This window comes from Balaenoptera acutorostrata, chromosome 10 (genome assembly GCF_949987535.1).
Source record: "Balaenoptera acutorostrata chromosome 10, mBalAcu1.1, whole genome shotgun sequence".
In the NCBI taxonomy this organism is placed as follows: domain Eukaryota; kingdom Metazoa; phylum Chordata; class Mammalia; order Artiodactyla; family Balaenopteridae; genus Balaenoptera; species Balaenoptera acutorostrata.
The window spans coordinates 47,703,832-47,720,330 of record NC_080073.1 but is presented as its reverse complement, the minus strand read 5'-3'; the positions used below and the strand labels follow the sequence as shown (position 1 = coordinate 47,720,330).

Sequence of the window (16,499 nt, the reverse complement as noted above, 5' to 3'; positions counted from 1 at the left end):
AGAATGATCCAGTAATGAAAGGAGGATTACTGGAGTGTATTTTAAGAGAGGGAAGAGATGGATTCTAGCACACAGGTGAAGGGAATAGTCTTGGCCTGTTCACCCAGTGTAACAGAAGTGAAGCTGAAGTTTTGGGAACAGGTGCAGGTATGTGGCCTAATGTATTGGTAGGAACTTAGGAAGTTCTTTTCCAATTATTTCAATTTTCTTGGTAAAGTAGGAAACAAGGTTGTTAGCTATGAGGACAAATGAGGAGGAATAAGGAGAAAGAAGAAAACATGAAATAGTTGTCTAGGAGTCAATTAAATTATTCAAAAGGTTAAGACAATCATACACATCTGGCAGATAACTGATACCCCAAATTTTCTCCATATCATACACCAGTGGTATGTTCCAACATCAAGTTAGGTTTAGCTCCGATTCCTATGCCTTCTACACCTGTGGTCGAATAACTGATGCTTGCATTCATAGCACGCAGGCACTATGATATTCTAAAACTTCAAAGAAGATCAAATGATATTCAGTACTTTGTACTTAGTGAGGCAGGAAGATATGTAACAATTTAGAAAGATTTACATAGGTTTGAGAAGAACTTTAGGATTCTAAAAAGCTAAATATATAATTAAACAGCACACCCCATTTTCCCAGACAAGTGAAACTCTGTTAATACTGTGCTTACGGCAAGCATCAAGCAGTATGTCCCATGGCCAGAATGACGTGACTCTTTACTCAACAAAAAGGCCATTCCCTTGTCACCTGACAGCACTAAGATGGACTTCGGTATTTACCACTATCTGGACCAAGAAATAAGAAAATGCAAAAGATTCCCTAGTACCTTTTCATCCAAGTCTGAACTTTTTGTGTGTTCACTGACGTCTCCCAGTTTTTCATTTGAAGAAGTCTCATTAGCAACTTCACCTAAGGAAATGTTTGCACCTTTGGAATCATGTTTTATCTCACTTGCTGAAAAGAAATAATATTCAACTGTAGAAACTTTAAATGACAAAATAACCAAGTCATTTAAAGATTGTTCTAAAAATGAGTTAGAATTCAGAGACTCTTTTAAAGTCCAATGTGACAAATATGAAGCAGCATTTTCAGCAAATTATACATTTATTCCTCCCTCTCTATCAAAATAACTCCATTACATGGTATAAAAAGAATTGGCAGTAAGACAAAATTGAGACATAAAGATAAATTTAAGAATCTTTCTTGATCATGTCCAGCTATTTTTCAATATATTTTTAAAACTTGAAAGTTTTTGAAATTAACTTTCAAATTATTTCCTGTAAAGATTCAGTTATTTAAACTTAGGATTAGCTATTATTAAAAAAATATTAAAAAGGACTCAGATTTAAAATGTGGTAAAGCTTAAATATATATTTCAATTTCAAAAATGAGACTACAAAAATTGCTAAGGTCAATTATCTTTTGTAGATAAAGCCTAACAAAGTTATTTATTAAATAATCAACTGGAAAATTTCTCAAAATCTGATCTGCCAACCAGGCAAAACTGAGGAAAACTGACAAACTGTAAAACACGGTTGACAGACTCTAAAATGAAAAGCTTCCTATTTTAATGAATTCATTCTGACTATGCCTAAATAGAGATATAAAAATACTTCAATATTACACATTCTGAAAATGTCAAATTTTACCTGCTGACAAGGAAGCACAGATCTCTGACTTCATCGATTCAGGATCCAGTACAGGGAGTTGTCTATTATAAAGCAAACAGAGCTTACACATTATAACATATTCTAGCAGAACTATCCACTCCTCTAAACATTACACAATACTAGCTTTAGCAGCTGGTGAACATCAGCTCAAGTCCTCCAAGGCCAGAGTACTATTCTGGGATAGCACACCCAAGCAGATTCTGCATTTGGTTCTTTAATCACATTCGCCACAATTGTTAGGGAGTGCTGCCACTCAAACTTTGTTAGAGAGAACTGATGACATTATACCAAGCATTTAAAACATTTTAAAAGTATTACACCAATGCAAGATAATGTTTACCTCCTACTCTTAAGCATGTGTATGTATGTCTTACCGCCAACGTAAAAGGAAGTGTGTGAGAGCAGTTTGAGTCTCTTTTTGTAGTCTCTGAAGACAACCTAATGTCTAAAGGTAACAGCTATGGAGATCAGAGTTAAACCAACCTGGGCTCAAATATTGTTCTGCCACTTACTATGTCAACCGTGGCAAAATTATTTAAATTCTTTGAGTCTAACCATATCTGTAAAATGAGAATACCACCTACCCACAAGGTTATTGTGAGGATTAAATAAGATAAAATGTTCTTAAGCCAATGGCATAGGCTCAACAAATGAAAACTATAGCTATAGGAGCCACTCAGAAACAAATGGCCAAATACTATTCTATTTTTAAAAACTTGGACAAAAGTATATAAAAGTACACAGAATAAAATATAATAGGACTTCCCTGGTGGCACAGTGGTTAACAATCCACCTGCCTGGACAAGAATAAAGATGCAGACATAGAGAATGGACTTGAGGACACGGGGAGGGGGAAGGGTAAGCTGGGACGAAGTGAGAGAGTGGCACTGACATATATACACTACCAAATGTAAAATAGCTAGCTAGTGGGAAGCAGCTGCATAGCAGAGGGATGTCAGCTCGGTGCTTTGTGACCACCTATAGGGGTGGGGTAGGGAGGGTGGGAGGGGAGGCGCAAGGGGGAGGGGATATGGGGATATATGTATACATATAGCTGATTCACTTTGTTATACCACAGAAACTAACACAACATTGTAAAGCAATTATACTCCAATAAAGATGTTAAAAAAAAAAGTAAATGCATTTATATAACTTTAAGTTTATAGACACTTGTATGAAAACCAATGGCTTTTTAAATGATATGATATTATACTTTGTGAGAGGGATTTTCCTTTCAAGTTTCAATGCTACCTCAATTATTCAGAACCTCAATTCTGCTTTTTTTAAAAATTTTCTCTGAAAATAGTATCGTCTTTGATTTTCTGCTTTGAACTATCTTATCATTAAAAGAAAAATTGTGTATATAACAAAAAAAAAAAAAAGGAATCCGCCTGCCAATGCAGGGGACATGGGTTTGAGCCCTGGTCCGGGAAGATCCCACATGCCGCAGAGCAACTGAGCCCGCGAGCCACAACTACTGAGCCCACGTGCCACAACTACTGAAGCCCGTGCGCCTAGAGGCCGTGCTCCACAACAAGAGAAGCCACCGCAATGAGAAGCCCGCACACCACAACGAAGAGTAGCCCCCGCTCGCCGCAACTAGAGAAAAGCCCTCACGCAGCAATGAAGACCCAACGCAGCCAAAAATAAATATAAAATAAATATTTAAAAAGAATGGGAAAATAAAATTACAAACAAGACACAAATATATACAAATCTCCTCCCCCAATTCATACCTCTGAACTCATGTCTACTAGAATATCTCCATTTCAGTATTTCAAAGGTCTCTCCAACTCAACATGTCTAAATTATTTATTTATTTATTTATGGCTGTGTTGGGTCCTTGTTTCTGTGCGAGGGCTTTCTCCAGTTGCGGCAAGTGGGGGCCACTCTTCATCGCGGTGCGCGGGCCTCTCACTATCGCGGCCTCTCTTGTTGCGGAGCACAGGCTCCAGACGCGCAGGCTCAGCAATTGTGGTTCACAGGCCCAGTCGCTCCGCGGCATGTGGGATCTTCCCAGACCAGGGCTCGAACCCATGTCCCCTGCATTGGCAGGCAGACTCTCAACCATTGCGCCACCAGGGAAGCCCCAACATGTCTAAATTTGACCTCATGACCAGCATCCCTCCCCAATCCTGCCTGTTTTCATCAGAGAATTGTAATGCCCTTCTTTGAAACAAGAGAAACCAGGTATCATCCTCAACTCCTACCTCTGACCTCGCCCCCATTTGATTAATCAATCTTCACTTCCTAAACCTGTCTCAAATCCACTCCCACTTCTGGTTGAAGTCACCACGTCCTTTGGTCTAATTATGACAATAGCTCCTTGCCAATTTATTCTCCACACCAGAGCTATCATGATTTTTAAAATGTAAATCTGATCAAATTCTCTACTTGAAGTAAAGTCCTTCAGTGAATCCCTATATGCTCTTAGGATAAAGTTCAAACTCACCATGAATTCTAGTTCATCTAGGATGATCTGTGTATGCCTCTTACCCTGGCATATTAATTATTAATACCTCCCCCCGCCCATTTCCCTCTCAAAATTTTTGCAATTCAGAAGATCAATTCTATGGTCATCCTATTTACAAAGCCCTGCACGACTGAGCTTTCTGCATATTCTGTAGCTTCATTTCTTGCCACCTGAACACTAAGCCATGGGATGTTATTTCTGTCTCTCAGTTGTAACATGCTCTTCCCTGCAGGCCTACCTATAGACTACTCCTTCCCTCTCAATTTTCTACTCACTTTTTTTCACCTATTGCCTAGTTCCTATTCATTCTTCAGTGTTCAACTTAAATGTTACTAGGGCGAGGAAGCCTTCAACACCTTGCACTTTTCCTACCATATTTTATTGTATTTGCTTAATCATTTGCAGCCCTTGATAGACTAAAAGCTCTGTGAGAACAAGGTCCATGTGCATCTAGTTGCTCACCATATAGTCAGCACCTAACATCCTCCTAGCCAGACACTAGGGAGATGCAAATGAAGATGCCTCTCTCCTGTCTACAAACTCCCAGCATAGGAGGAGGTGCACATGCAAGCAGACATAATATACTGAGATCTGTGCCAAGAGAACTACTGGAACAAATCCCTAGAATAAAATCTCAGATGTGATTTAGAGGACAAATGAATGAAAAGAAAGGAACTTCTGGATAAAGAAACACTTGCAAAAGGATTCAGATGACATATTGTGGAAACAGTGAGCTGCCTGCTCTGCTTATCTTTTATTAGCCTCTCCCCACACTTTCCTCCCCACCGACCCCATAGCTGCCAAAGAGAGAATGGATGCAGATCCACCAAAGAGCCATAAAAAGCCATGCCAAGCAATTTAGACTCCATCCTCAGGTGGCTGAAAGCCACCGGAGCGCTGTAAGCAGTCACTGGCAGATCAATTTCTACTTCAAAATATTACTGTGGAGGAGGATATACTAAGAGAGTTCAGGAAGATTAACCAGGAGCTAATTGCAATAACTTAGAAGAAATATGAATAAGATAGTAGCAGTGAGAATTGAGAGAAAGGAAAAACCATGAGAGAGATTCAAGGTAATAGCATGAATAGGATTAACTGACTCAATAAATAGAGAAGAATTGAGGGCTGTTTCTAATTATACTGAAAGTTACATTCACAAATAGGTACAGCCCAGACACACAGAAGGTTATTCCTTAAAAAAAAAAAAAAAACCCAAACCCAAAAAAGTAAATAAGTATAGCAAGTGTACTGCTTTAATTTCAAAGTATTACAATAGTATTTTTAATACTGCTGTTATAGTTCATAAGAGTGAGAAGCTTTTTACTATGAATAAGTAACTTACAAGGAAGGTAAAATTGCACATGCCACTTTGGTTAGAAGTAATTTAGTTTTGTTTTGAATTTGCAAGACACAGAGAGATACGAAAAACTTAAATTCATCTAGATAAGGAAAATAAAATTGTAACCCCCATAAATACATTACAGCTTTGCATTAGTGGAGTAGAAAGGGGGAAAAATGAAGGGTAGAAGGAAGAAAGGAGAGAAACAGACTTGGGTGAGGCTACAGAACACAGGGAAGCAAAAGAGAAGATCTGAGCAAAAAGGAGAGGAGAATAAGAGAGGCTTCTGAAGAACTACATAGATTACATCAGGTTTATCCTCTAACAGAGCATTTTTCAAGGGGGTGATGAAATTTAACGGGTTCCAACCAGGATTTTTAAATAAAACAGAATAAAATACAAAATACGATACTAGACCACATGTAGTAAGGGAAATACTATTTTTATAAATCTATTGTCTTACATATTCAGAGGTAGGTACCAGACTGTAATGTAAAATGTATCTTTAGTACGGGTAACTGACAAACAGGTTTGAAGATGACAGCTCTAGAATAATTATTAGCAGAAAAAGCTTGAAACCTAAGAGAATGTTATTGCCCAAGAAAAATTCAGAATGTTATTGCTCAAGAAAAATTCAGAAAAAATTCCCAAGAAAAATTCAGAATGCCCAAGAAAAATTCAGAATGTTATTGCTTCCTTTTGAGGTGCTAACTAGCTGAATGCAGTCAATGTTCACTTATTTACACATTCACATATTGTTTGTGAAAAGGACTACCATAAACTTACTGGGGCAATTATTCTGCACATAACAGTGGCCAAAACCAGAAATATTACAGTATCCAATTCACTGGGCCAGAGGTTCCCAAGCCTGATGCCAGGATGTGAGGTGCTCGGTCTCCTGATATTACAAACAATAACTCCATCAAGTACAGTACCATTTATTTCAGCAAAAACAAACAATGGTTTATGTGGTCCAAAAGAGAAAAAAGTAAAAATCAGAACGATGCTTCTTCATACTGCACCACCTGCTGCTTTAAAGAGAAGGATGAGGGCTTCCCTGGTGGCGCAGTGGTTGAGAATCTGCCTGCTAATGCATGGGACACAGGTTGAAGCCCTGGTCCAGGAAGATCCCACATGCCGTGGAGCAACTAAGCCCGTGCACCACAACTACTGAAGCCCGTGTGCTTAGAGCCCGTGCTCCGCAACAAGAGAAGCCACCGCAACGAGAAGCCCGCGCACCACAACGAAGAGTAGCCCCTGCTCGCTGCAACTAGAGAAAGCCCGTGTGCAGCAATGAAGACCCAATGCAGCCATAAATAAATAAATGAATTAATTAATAAAAAAAATAAAGAGAAGGACAAGATGAGAGAGGAAAGGGGTCAAAAAGTAAATAATGTTCTGTGGCAGTCTATAGAATAATGGATTTGAAGCCATGTAAAGAACCAAAGTGCCACTCTTCCAGCATGCTGTTCTGGGGAGGGGAGATCGACTTTGAAGCAGGTTGCCCTGTGTCCAGATCTCAGCTCTGATACTTACTAGCTGTGTGTCCTTTGGAAAGTTAGTGACTTTGACTCAATTTTAAAGATAGGGTCAGTTTCAATCTCAGACTTGTTCTACTTAATGAAATAGCATAAGTAATGTATCTAGCACAGGGTAGACACTAAATGTCAGTTCTTACAATTAAGTGTACAATTGTGCATTATAGTTAGAGTGCCTCAGATATTCAGTGGAAAGGGAGAATGGAGGAAGATGAGCTTCTTGAAAAACAGGCCAAGGAGTCTAAATATATGAGGGAAAGAAAGAGAATGACCTTTACTTTTGCTGGAAACCATTTTTTGGTTTTGTTTTTGGTTTTTTTTTGGTCATTTGGTATGGTAAACCTGGTGACAGAAGCCAATCCCTTGGGGAACAAACTGATTTCCCCAAGATTCTGAGAAAGTAAGTGGGGTGGATTTCTTGAGACAATATAGTTTACCCAGGATAGATCCATGCTAGGCATGGTCTAATGGGACTCAAATGCCTGAGCAAAAGTAATAGGCTTTTATTTTCTGCACAGTGGTGCTAGGTATTTCCCCCTCCCAGAAGTTTATTATTTACCGGCTCTAGAATGTACAGTGGCTTTTCACGGATTGAAGTCCAAGTTGCAAAGGTGGTATAAATGATCCAAACTGATCACCAGCACCAATTCTATACCAAGTTCAAATTTTGATGCCTAATTTTCCAACCTTCTTAGTCTGGTATCACCCTACTTATCAAGTCTTATTTTTACTATTCTTAAACATCTATCTGCTTTAGAAAAAAAGGATTCACTGCCTCCATTTACATATATTCCAATGCTTGAGAAACAGCCTACAACATAGTAGGAATTGAAACCTTAATTCTCTCCCCTCCCTCAATGTATGAGTGACTGGGTTTACAAAGGCAAATGAGACATGGACATTTCCCACCCTCAAGAAGTCCAACAGTTTATGTGAGCCATGGAATACAAGGTATGGTACACAAAAGTTAAATATCTGTCTCACACACACACAAAGAGAAAATGATGTTCCCATGGAAAAGTGTCTGAGATATCTACTCTAAACCAAGAACTTATTATAGAGGATAACACCAGAAACAAAAAGGAAAGAAAGAAAGAAAAATAGAGAATATACACAAGAGTATATATTCTTGTGCAACTGTATTTACATCAGTGGGTACCAAGATGAAAATTAGCCTGTATTCAGTAACAAAAAATATGTTCTCCTCTCAAGACTTCACTGAACTCATTAAATGTTGCATCTACAAAGAAAATAAGACTAATAACTGTGTTTACAATAAAATGGGCAAATAAAACATATTTTATCAAAATTATTAAGGTCTACTAGATTAGTGTATGTTTTGTTGGCTAAAGTTAAATTTTCTGATTCCTGTTGTGTAATCAGGCCTGTTCAAGGCTCTTAGGTGGCTGACTCAATCTGTTGAGTTCCTAACTATGTGAAGATTAAAAAAAGTAATCATGTTATTTGGTTTTTTGCTATTAAGTTGTATCAATTCCTTATGTGTTTTGGATATTAATCCTTCATCAGATATATGATTTGCAAATACTTTCTCCCATTCCATAGGCTGCCTTTTCATTTCGTCTAGACAAATAGTGTATGATCTCACTTATATGTGGAATCTAAAAGAAAGAACTCATAGGAACAGAGATGAATGTGTCAGTTAACCTTATTAAGGTAATCATTTTGCAACACATACATATATCAAATCATCAAATTGTACACCCTAAACTTACATAAGTTATATATCAAATATGTCTCAAATATGTCAAATATGTCTCAATAAATTTGGAAATAAAGAGAAAAAAGAAAAGTAAAAAAAAAAGAAGTCCAATAGTATTAGCAGGTGAGAGATGTAAATTATATCATCATGAAATCAGTGTCATAAGTGAGGTAACAAAAGGTGCTGTGGGAAAAGAGAATGGCTCCTACTTCTGTCTGAAGAAGTCATAATCTGCCCTGCACAACCATATTCATAGCTACCTTTACCTTTTGCCCACATTTTCTTCATTATTTTTCTACCTCTCCAAACTTTCTTCCTTCTTCCCCCTTGTTAATCTAAATCAATCCAACCGTTAAGGATCAGTACAAATTTTGGCTTTTCCAAGAGGCCCTTTCAACCCTCTTTTCTAAACTACTAGTGTTCTTGTACCTCAGTTTACATATTTTTGTTTCAAACACATTAGTCCCCAATTCCCCAGCGATATAGTAATTCCGTGAATATTTGGCAGATTCTTAAAATCTCAATGATCCACTGTATAATATCACTGGACTGATATTTTAGCATATGTGATTGAACATAATCCTATATTCTAGTACAGATTAACTGTAGAGCACTGACTATTACAGACATTCTCAGATCTCTAACTATACTTACAGGCTAATTCAAAAGTTTTACCTATTTCACCCACTATATATGTCTAAGCTCATCAGTTCAAGTCTTAGGGAATTAGTTCTAATATGCTTCTAATGCTTTGGATTTTAATATGGACTTCCCCCACGGTGGAGATTGACAATGAACAAGTATTCTAACACAACTTAAATACCTTACAAATTAACTCATGTTTGTCTACCTGTTTTACCAATAAGAGGTAGTCCAGAGCTTCTGACAATTTCTGGGCATAGCCCTCCCATCTTCAATTTCTATTTCTGTAAAACAGAAACTCATTCTAACAGGTTTCAACCTCTCAGTGTCGCAGAGTGAGGAAACAGTAATATACTAATTAGCAACTGATTGGTAAAAGGGAGAGACCTGACATTAGAAATTATATTTTAAGCTTCATCTAGTTCTAGAACCATTAACAATTTTCTGTATAACTATTAGCAGACCCTCTGGTGATCATGCATCCATTTTTCCCTGTTAAGGTTTATCCTAGCACTGTGGATGACTGTAAAACTGGTATTTCCAGTGCAGAAAAATGAAAATATTAAAATAACTACTGAGGAAATTTTAAAGTTTATTTAAAAACCAAAACTTCAGAAGCAGAGATGAAAGAAAAAGAAGAGCTAAAACAAGTATAATTGGTGCTCCTGCCATAAAAGGAAATGAAGTTACAATAGTAGAAAAATTATCTGAAGTAAATTTGATACTTGGTTTGTCTTTTATATCAGGAAAGCAAATGCTGCTGTCTGAAGTTAGAACACAATTTTTAAAAGTCATGATAACAAAACTCAAACTTTTAAATAATTTTTCTTATTAACTTGGAAGAAACTTTTAAGAACTAATTTCTTGTTGTAAAGAAGTATATTGATTCAGCAGTTCCTTTAGTTTCACTTCAGTCCCTCCTTCCCCAAGTTAAACGTAAGTAAAATTAAATGTTTTTTACTAAAAAGTGGCATGATCCAACTTTTCTGAAATTATATCCACATATATGCCTAGATAGGCATACAAATTTTGAGTAATTCATTTGTTATTTTGGGTGGTGAGATTCCCTCCCTCTTACGCTTTTAATATAATGAACACGTATCATTTTTATAAAATCAGCCATTATCCTAAGAAAGAAAAAAAAAGTATAAAAAACAAACTTTATGCCCAGTTTACAACATTTCTACCTTCAACTGCAGTTCATTGTCAACATCTTGTTAGCTAACAGAGATGTTTGCCTTTGAATGTAGGTTTTGCTCTAATTTCTCTTTGTGATCCTCAAAGGAAGCATGATATAACAAGAGTTAAAAGCACCTTTAATTAACTACCTTTTATTGAGCTCTTACTGTTCACCCAGTATTACACCAAAACCTTTCCCATCCCTTCATTGATTAATCCTCACGACCTTGACAGGCAAGTACCTTCCCTTTTTACAGATAAGGTAAAATATCAATAATTTGCCTACAAGGTGACAGAGCTATTAGGGAAAGGAAAAGATTCAAAAACCTAGGTCAGACTATAAAGGTTAAGTTCTTGACCACTCATTTTAAACTAAGATAGTTCAAATCCAGATTCTGTTACTAGCAGTGTGAATTTGGGCAACTGACAACTTGTCATCTTCATTTTTTCCACCTCAAAATGGGCAGATTACCATCCTCATTATGGACGATTTTTAAAAATAACAGATAAAGCTCTTGGTCCTTCCTTTGGGATACAGAAAGTACTCTATTTGGTGATAAGTTACAAGTTCTTGTCACACTAGGAACATCAAGAAGAATGTAATATCACAAAAGTAACTAAAATTTATGAATACTAGACAAATTTAAGTCATGTACTATTGAATCTTAGTGGAAAGTGTTCATGTTTCGAGTCTGTTCACAGAACATTCCAATATTCAAGTACTGTAACATACAAATATAAATTAGAGCTTAAAGAATTATAAAAATTTAGTAAAATATGACATAATAGTAAATAAAATTTAGGCCAATCAGATAGGTCAAGTTCCCGAATAAGAAGGTTATTACTTGGCTCCATTTAAAGTTGATTCAGGCAAACTCACTCTCTTTGGGGGCTAAGTCATCATTTAAAACCACCACCTTAGATGGATCTAGAGACTGTCATACAGAGTGAAGTCAGAAAGAGAAAAACAAATATCGTATATTAACGCATATATGTGGAACCTAGAAAAATGGTACAGATGAACCGGTTTGCAGGGCAGAAACAGAGACACAGATGTAGAAAACAAATGTATGGACACCAAGGGGGGAAAGTGGTGGTGGTGGGGTGGTGGTGGTGTGATGAATTGAGCGATTGGGATTGACATGTATACACTAATATGTATAAAATGGATAACTAATAAGAACCTGCTGTATAAATAAATAAATAAAATTCTAAAATTCAAAAAAAATAAATAAAAATTCTACTATTTATGGCAAAAAAAAAAGAATCACCTTTACTTGCTTTTAACCAAGATGCCTATTCTATCCTTGCTGATATTAAAGCAACATTTACTCAAAAAAAAATAAAATAAATTAAAAAAAATAAAACCATCACCTTAAAAGTAAAACCATGAAAAAAATTTTGTGCTTTTCCCCTCTGAATATTAGTTTCACTTTTTTTTTTTTTCCCCACACACACACTGTATTTTATTTTTACAAGAGATAAATAGACTATTAGTTTCACTTTTGATTCGACTTTCAAGTTCTAATTCAAATAAACTTTTCCAAGGCTTCTCTGGTCACTGAAAAATGGATTTTTTATCTAACAAGGAAGCCAGTGAAAATGGGTTAAAATACATAGCACTGTTCTTAATACGTAACTTGGCTGAAATAAAAGCATAGCTGTATATTTACAATTATTAAAAAACATATGAAAATAAATTTGACTTTTGAAAGAAGCAATCTCAGTAATTTAAAAAGCCACTTTATAAACCACCATTTAAAATTCTGAACAGCTAATCTGCTCCATTATAATTTCAAATATATATAATTGTTTTATTTTGATTCTAAGTTTCAGCATTAATGACATTTCCAGGTCTCAGCAATTATACACTATATTACATTTAATAAATAACTGGGTTAAAAAAATAATGGAGCGTCAATGGTCACTGAATAAATCAGTGACACCTAAGAGCAGAAAGTGCTTTTGAAACCTGCAACAATAATCTGTACCAAAAGGCATACTTGAACATGCATACCTCAAGTCATCACTTGGTTCTTTTTTTTCTGGAAGTTCCATGTGCTTGGAGTCTGTTGACTGGTGCTCTTCGGCAACACTGGGCTCCTGGCTTATCATGGGAACCTCGGAAGTAAAAGACAGCTCCCCTTCATTGGAGACTCCAAAGAGGTCTGGGTCATCTTGAATTACATCAATCAAGAGGACATCATCTTCATATGCTTTAAGAATATCTGGAAACCCCACTTCAACTTCTGAAAAGTTCTTAGTCATTTTTCTACCACTAACTTCAAAGGAAACTGCTTTGAATGTTTCTTGTTCACTAGAGCAGAAGGCAGGACTTTTCTTTATACACCCAGGATCACAAGAAATAGTATTATTTTCAACTGTGAAAGAAACAGCTTCCTTATTAGAAACAATATTGCCTGGTTCAGAGATGTGGTTAGATGGTTTATTACCATTACCTTGCTTTAAAAAGCTTGGAGAAATAATACAGGAATTCTTACTGCAGTATGAGCCAGAACCAGCTTGCACTGGAATTACACTATTTTGTATGCTCAAAGATTGAGGTCCTGAAGTTACTGTGGTGACATTTTCTTTAGTCCTATTCTGCCTTACCTCTGCTCTAGATAAACTGTCAAGAAGTTCTAGGGGACTATATACTTCTCTCTCTGATGACTTGGCATTTATTTCTTTTCTTTTTTCTGTTTTGTTCTTAAGTAAGGGAATTTTAAAATTAGTCAGCCGTCCTGTGTTCAACATCTTAACGAAGTCTGGAACAACCAGTGTTTGCTTAGCAATGCATGCTTTTCGATGAATAGTTTTGCCTGTAGAGCTATTTGCTTCCTGGCCATCCTGGGAAGCCACTGTCAAATTCAGTTTTGTTAAATTCCCTCTATCTTTTTTTTTACTTTCTGTTAAGTTTTGAGTCACATTAGTTAATGGAGTATCTTCAGTAGTATTAGAAACTACCTCTGACGCACTTCTGCTTAGTTTCTCTGACTTCATTTTTTTATTATCATTGATGATAGGTTCCTTTATAACCATTAAAGTAGGTTCCACTGTAGAGACTGAAGATAAACAACTTAAATTAGAATCCAATTTCTCTCTACTTGAAGATTCACTGCTTGTTTCTGTTAGAGAACTTGGTAGCATCAATTTGGAGTCAGTTAAGTGAGTTTGATTTGTTTGGTGTTTAAGAAAATCATCTTGCCTAAAACTTTCCTGAGACCCAGGAAGAAAGTTATTTGACTGTGGCAAGGAAGTCTTTTTCCAACACTGGGCAGATATTCTAGCACATGAATAACAAGGCCAAGTTCTTTTGCCAGTCATTGGTATTGTTCTGTGACAGCTAAATTTAGATTCTTCAGCTTCATTCTTCGAGTCTTCCCTCGAAGCTCCCTTTTCAATAGGATGGCAATCGCTAGGTGACTTCACTATTGAGTTTTTCATCCACTTAAAATACTCCTCTGGATCCATGCTCTTACATCCTAAAGGCTCTGAAGCATTCTTTTTTTCTTCTTTTGAAAGTGGCTCAAGAGTTTTCTGAAACATAGGATTTACATGGTGTTCATGACTTGTTTTTTTCCCTGTTTCTGGAAGACTTAATAAATGATCCACTGGTGACAGCGTGTTATTGTTTACTTTTCTCAAAACTTTTAAAGGACTTTTTTTAGCCACTAAAGTCTCTGTTTCTTTACCTTCAGCACCTGTTCTGTTTTCTTGTAACACCAGCTCAGATTTGTTATACACATTAGAAAATTTCATCTTAATAACCATTTCATCTCCTTTTTCAGACACCTTCATCCTTTTTCTGGGTTTTCTCCCAACACTGCTCTCCTCTAATGAATGTTTATTTTTTTCACTTTGAAGGCAGGAAAGCAAGCCCTTATTTTTACTTTGGTATGAATCATTTTCTTCAAGTAATAACTGATTTACTCCCATTAAGTTTTCTTCAGTTTGTAAAAGTTGAGGAATATTATTTCTGTCACTCTTATCTGCAAGACTCCTAGGGCTTTCTTTCTTTAACTCTGAGGAATTTTCTGGTACATGCATACATCCACCATCAGGTTTATATGCAAGGTTATTTTCATCATTACAACCCTTGGAATGGGGGAAACAACTGCAATCATGTAATTTTAAAATGGAATTATTTTCTACTCCAGGTGACAAGCTGTTACAAGAATATTTTGGAGTATTCTTGTACAGTTCATCTTGCAATTCAACCTTACTATTTTGTGTAGCCTTATTTTCAGTTATTTTGAGAGATGGGCGTTCTAAGCTTTTAAATTTTTTAATTCGAATTCTTCTTTTAATACCTTTTACCAAACCTTCCTTACCCAAAGACTGCAAGAAAGCCATACTTTGCAATTCACTGCATTCCACTGTTTGTAAAGATTCTGAACTGGTTAATGATTCCTTTCTTACCAGGTCAATCCCTGGCTGTGGATCATCACTTGAGGCTTCAGTAACTTTTCTTTTTTCCTTGGCTGATCAAAACAACAAAACATACCAGAAAAGATTTTACATTGAGGAGGAAAAAGCAATACCACTTAAAATAAAAAAAAAATTGTGAAGCCATCTATTTTTATTTCCCTGAATAGCTGTATGGAAACATACGTTTGTTTTTAAATCAAAGACCTAATTTCTATTAAGGTCCTGTATAAACCTGTATAAATTCTAAGGCAGCTGAATAACCTCTAGCATCATCATTTCATACAAGCCAAAGGGAATCACTAGTAGGAATTCCTTTTACAGAACTTCTTAGCAAGGGATCCTAACAGGACAAACACGTTTTAAGCGAATTCCTGTTTCTTTCTCTCCGGGTCAACCGTGTGCATCAGTAAAGCCCATGTAGATTCGAGTGAAACGCTAGTGGTAAAACACGGGTGGAGGAGAAGGGGTGCAAAGGCTGGAAAGGGAGTGACCTCTGCGTGCTTCCTTACTGTGTCTTCCCGATTGCAAGGGGAGCTCCGCCTCCTTCGCTGCTTCTAAGCCCGGCCGGTCCGAAGGGTCTGAAGAGCCCACCTGGCCCCCCGGCCCCTCCACTCGCCGCCTCGCTGAGGCCTTCCCAGCCCCGAACGCCTCACCCGACTTGTCACTTTCCACCTCTTCTCTCCCAGACGCCCGGGCCACCATCCTCCTCTTTTGCCTGCTCTCCTTGCGCCCCCGGGCCTCGCCTGGTCCAGGCCGCCTGCCTCTCTTCCTCGGGCCTCGCGCGTCGCCTTCACGCCCTGGGGCCGTCGCGGGCCCCGAGGTCCGCGACCGCAGCATCCGCCCCGGGCCGCCCGTCTGCCCACCGAGGCCCGCCACGCCCGCTCGCAGGAGCCCACCGGCCTCGCAAAAGCTGCTCCGGCCGCCAGGCACCCGCGGCGCTCAGCCCCGTCCCGCCCCTACCCGCCGCGCCCAGCCGCCAAGACCCCGCGACCGGAAGCGGAAGTGGGGTCCGCGATGCCTGGCTGGGGCAAGCGCGGCAAGGCCCAACGGGCGGAAGGACCTCGAGCCTTTGCAGCCAGCCTCTCCGCGGTTCGTTGCGGGGCGTCGGGGTGGAGCCTTCCAGTAGGCCGAACTCTCCTTCCGGCCACCTCTCGCGCCTGGTTGCTCGCAAAAACCGAGTGGCTTCTAACTCCGCCCCAAGTCTCTTGGGGGGGGTCCCTTTGCATATGCCTTCCTGACATCCTATACGCACCTCAAACTCCAGTTGTGCAAAACTGACCTTATCTTTCCTCACGGGCTTGCTCCTCTTGTGTTGCTGGATGCGTCACCGTCTACCCTGTTGTCTAAGTCAGAAACCTAGAAACCATCAGAGATACCCTCCTTTCCACTTCATCCCTCGCATCCACGTTCATTAGGTCCGCTTGATTTGACTTTCTCTGTTTGTCAGCCACTCGCCTTGGCTCTGGCTTACAGACTCTGACCTACTGCATCAACCTCC

At 38.2% G+C, this 16,499-nt stretch overlaps 1 protein-coding gene across 1 annotated transcript in view; it reads right to left on the bottom strand.

The window, feature by feature from the left end:
* TOPAZ1 (testis and ovary specific TOPAZ 1) overlaps positions 1-15,838 on the bottom strand; it is a 68,386-nt gene extending 52,548 nt beyond the window's left edge. Inside the window, exons 1-4 of the mRNA XM_007193470.2 lie at positions 15,655-15,838; positions 12,588-15,054; positions 1,659-1,720; positions 836-963 (exon numbers count right to left, since the gene is read on the bottom strand). Coding sequence (XP_007193532.2) covers positions 836-963; positions 1,659-1,720; positions 12,588-15,054; positions 15,655-15,838 — 2,841 coding nt within the window. The remainder of the gene's footprint in view (positions 1-835; positions 964-1,658; positions 1,721-12,587; positions 15,055-15,654) is intronic.
* Between the last annotated feature and the right edge of the window lie 661 nt (positions 15,839-16,499).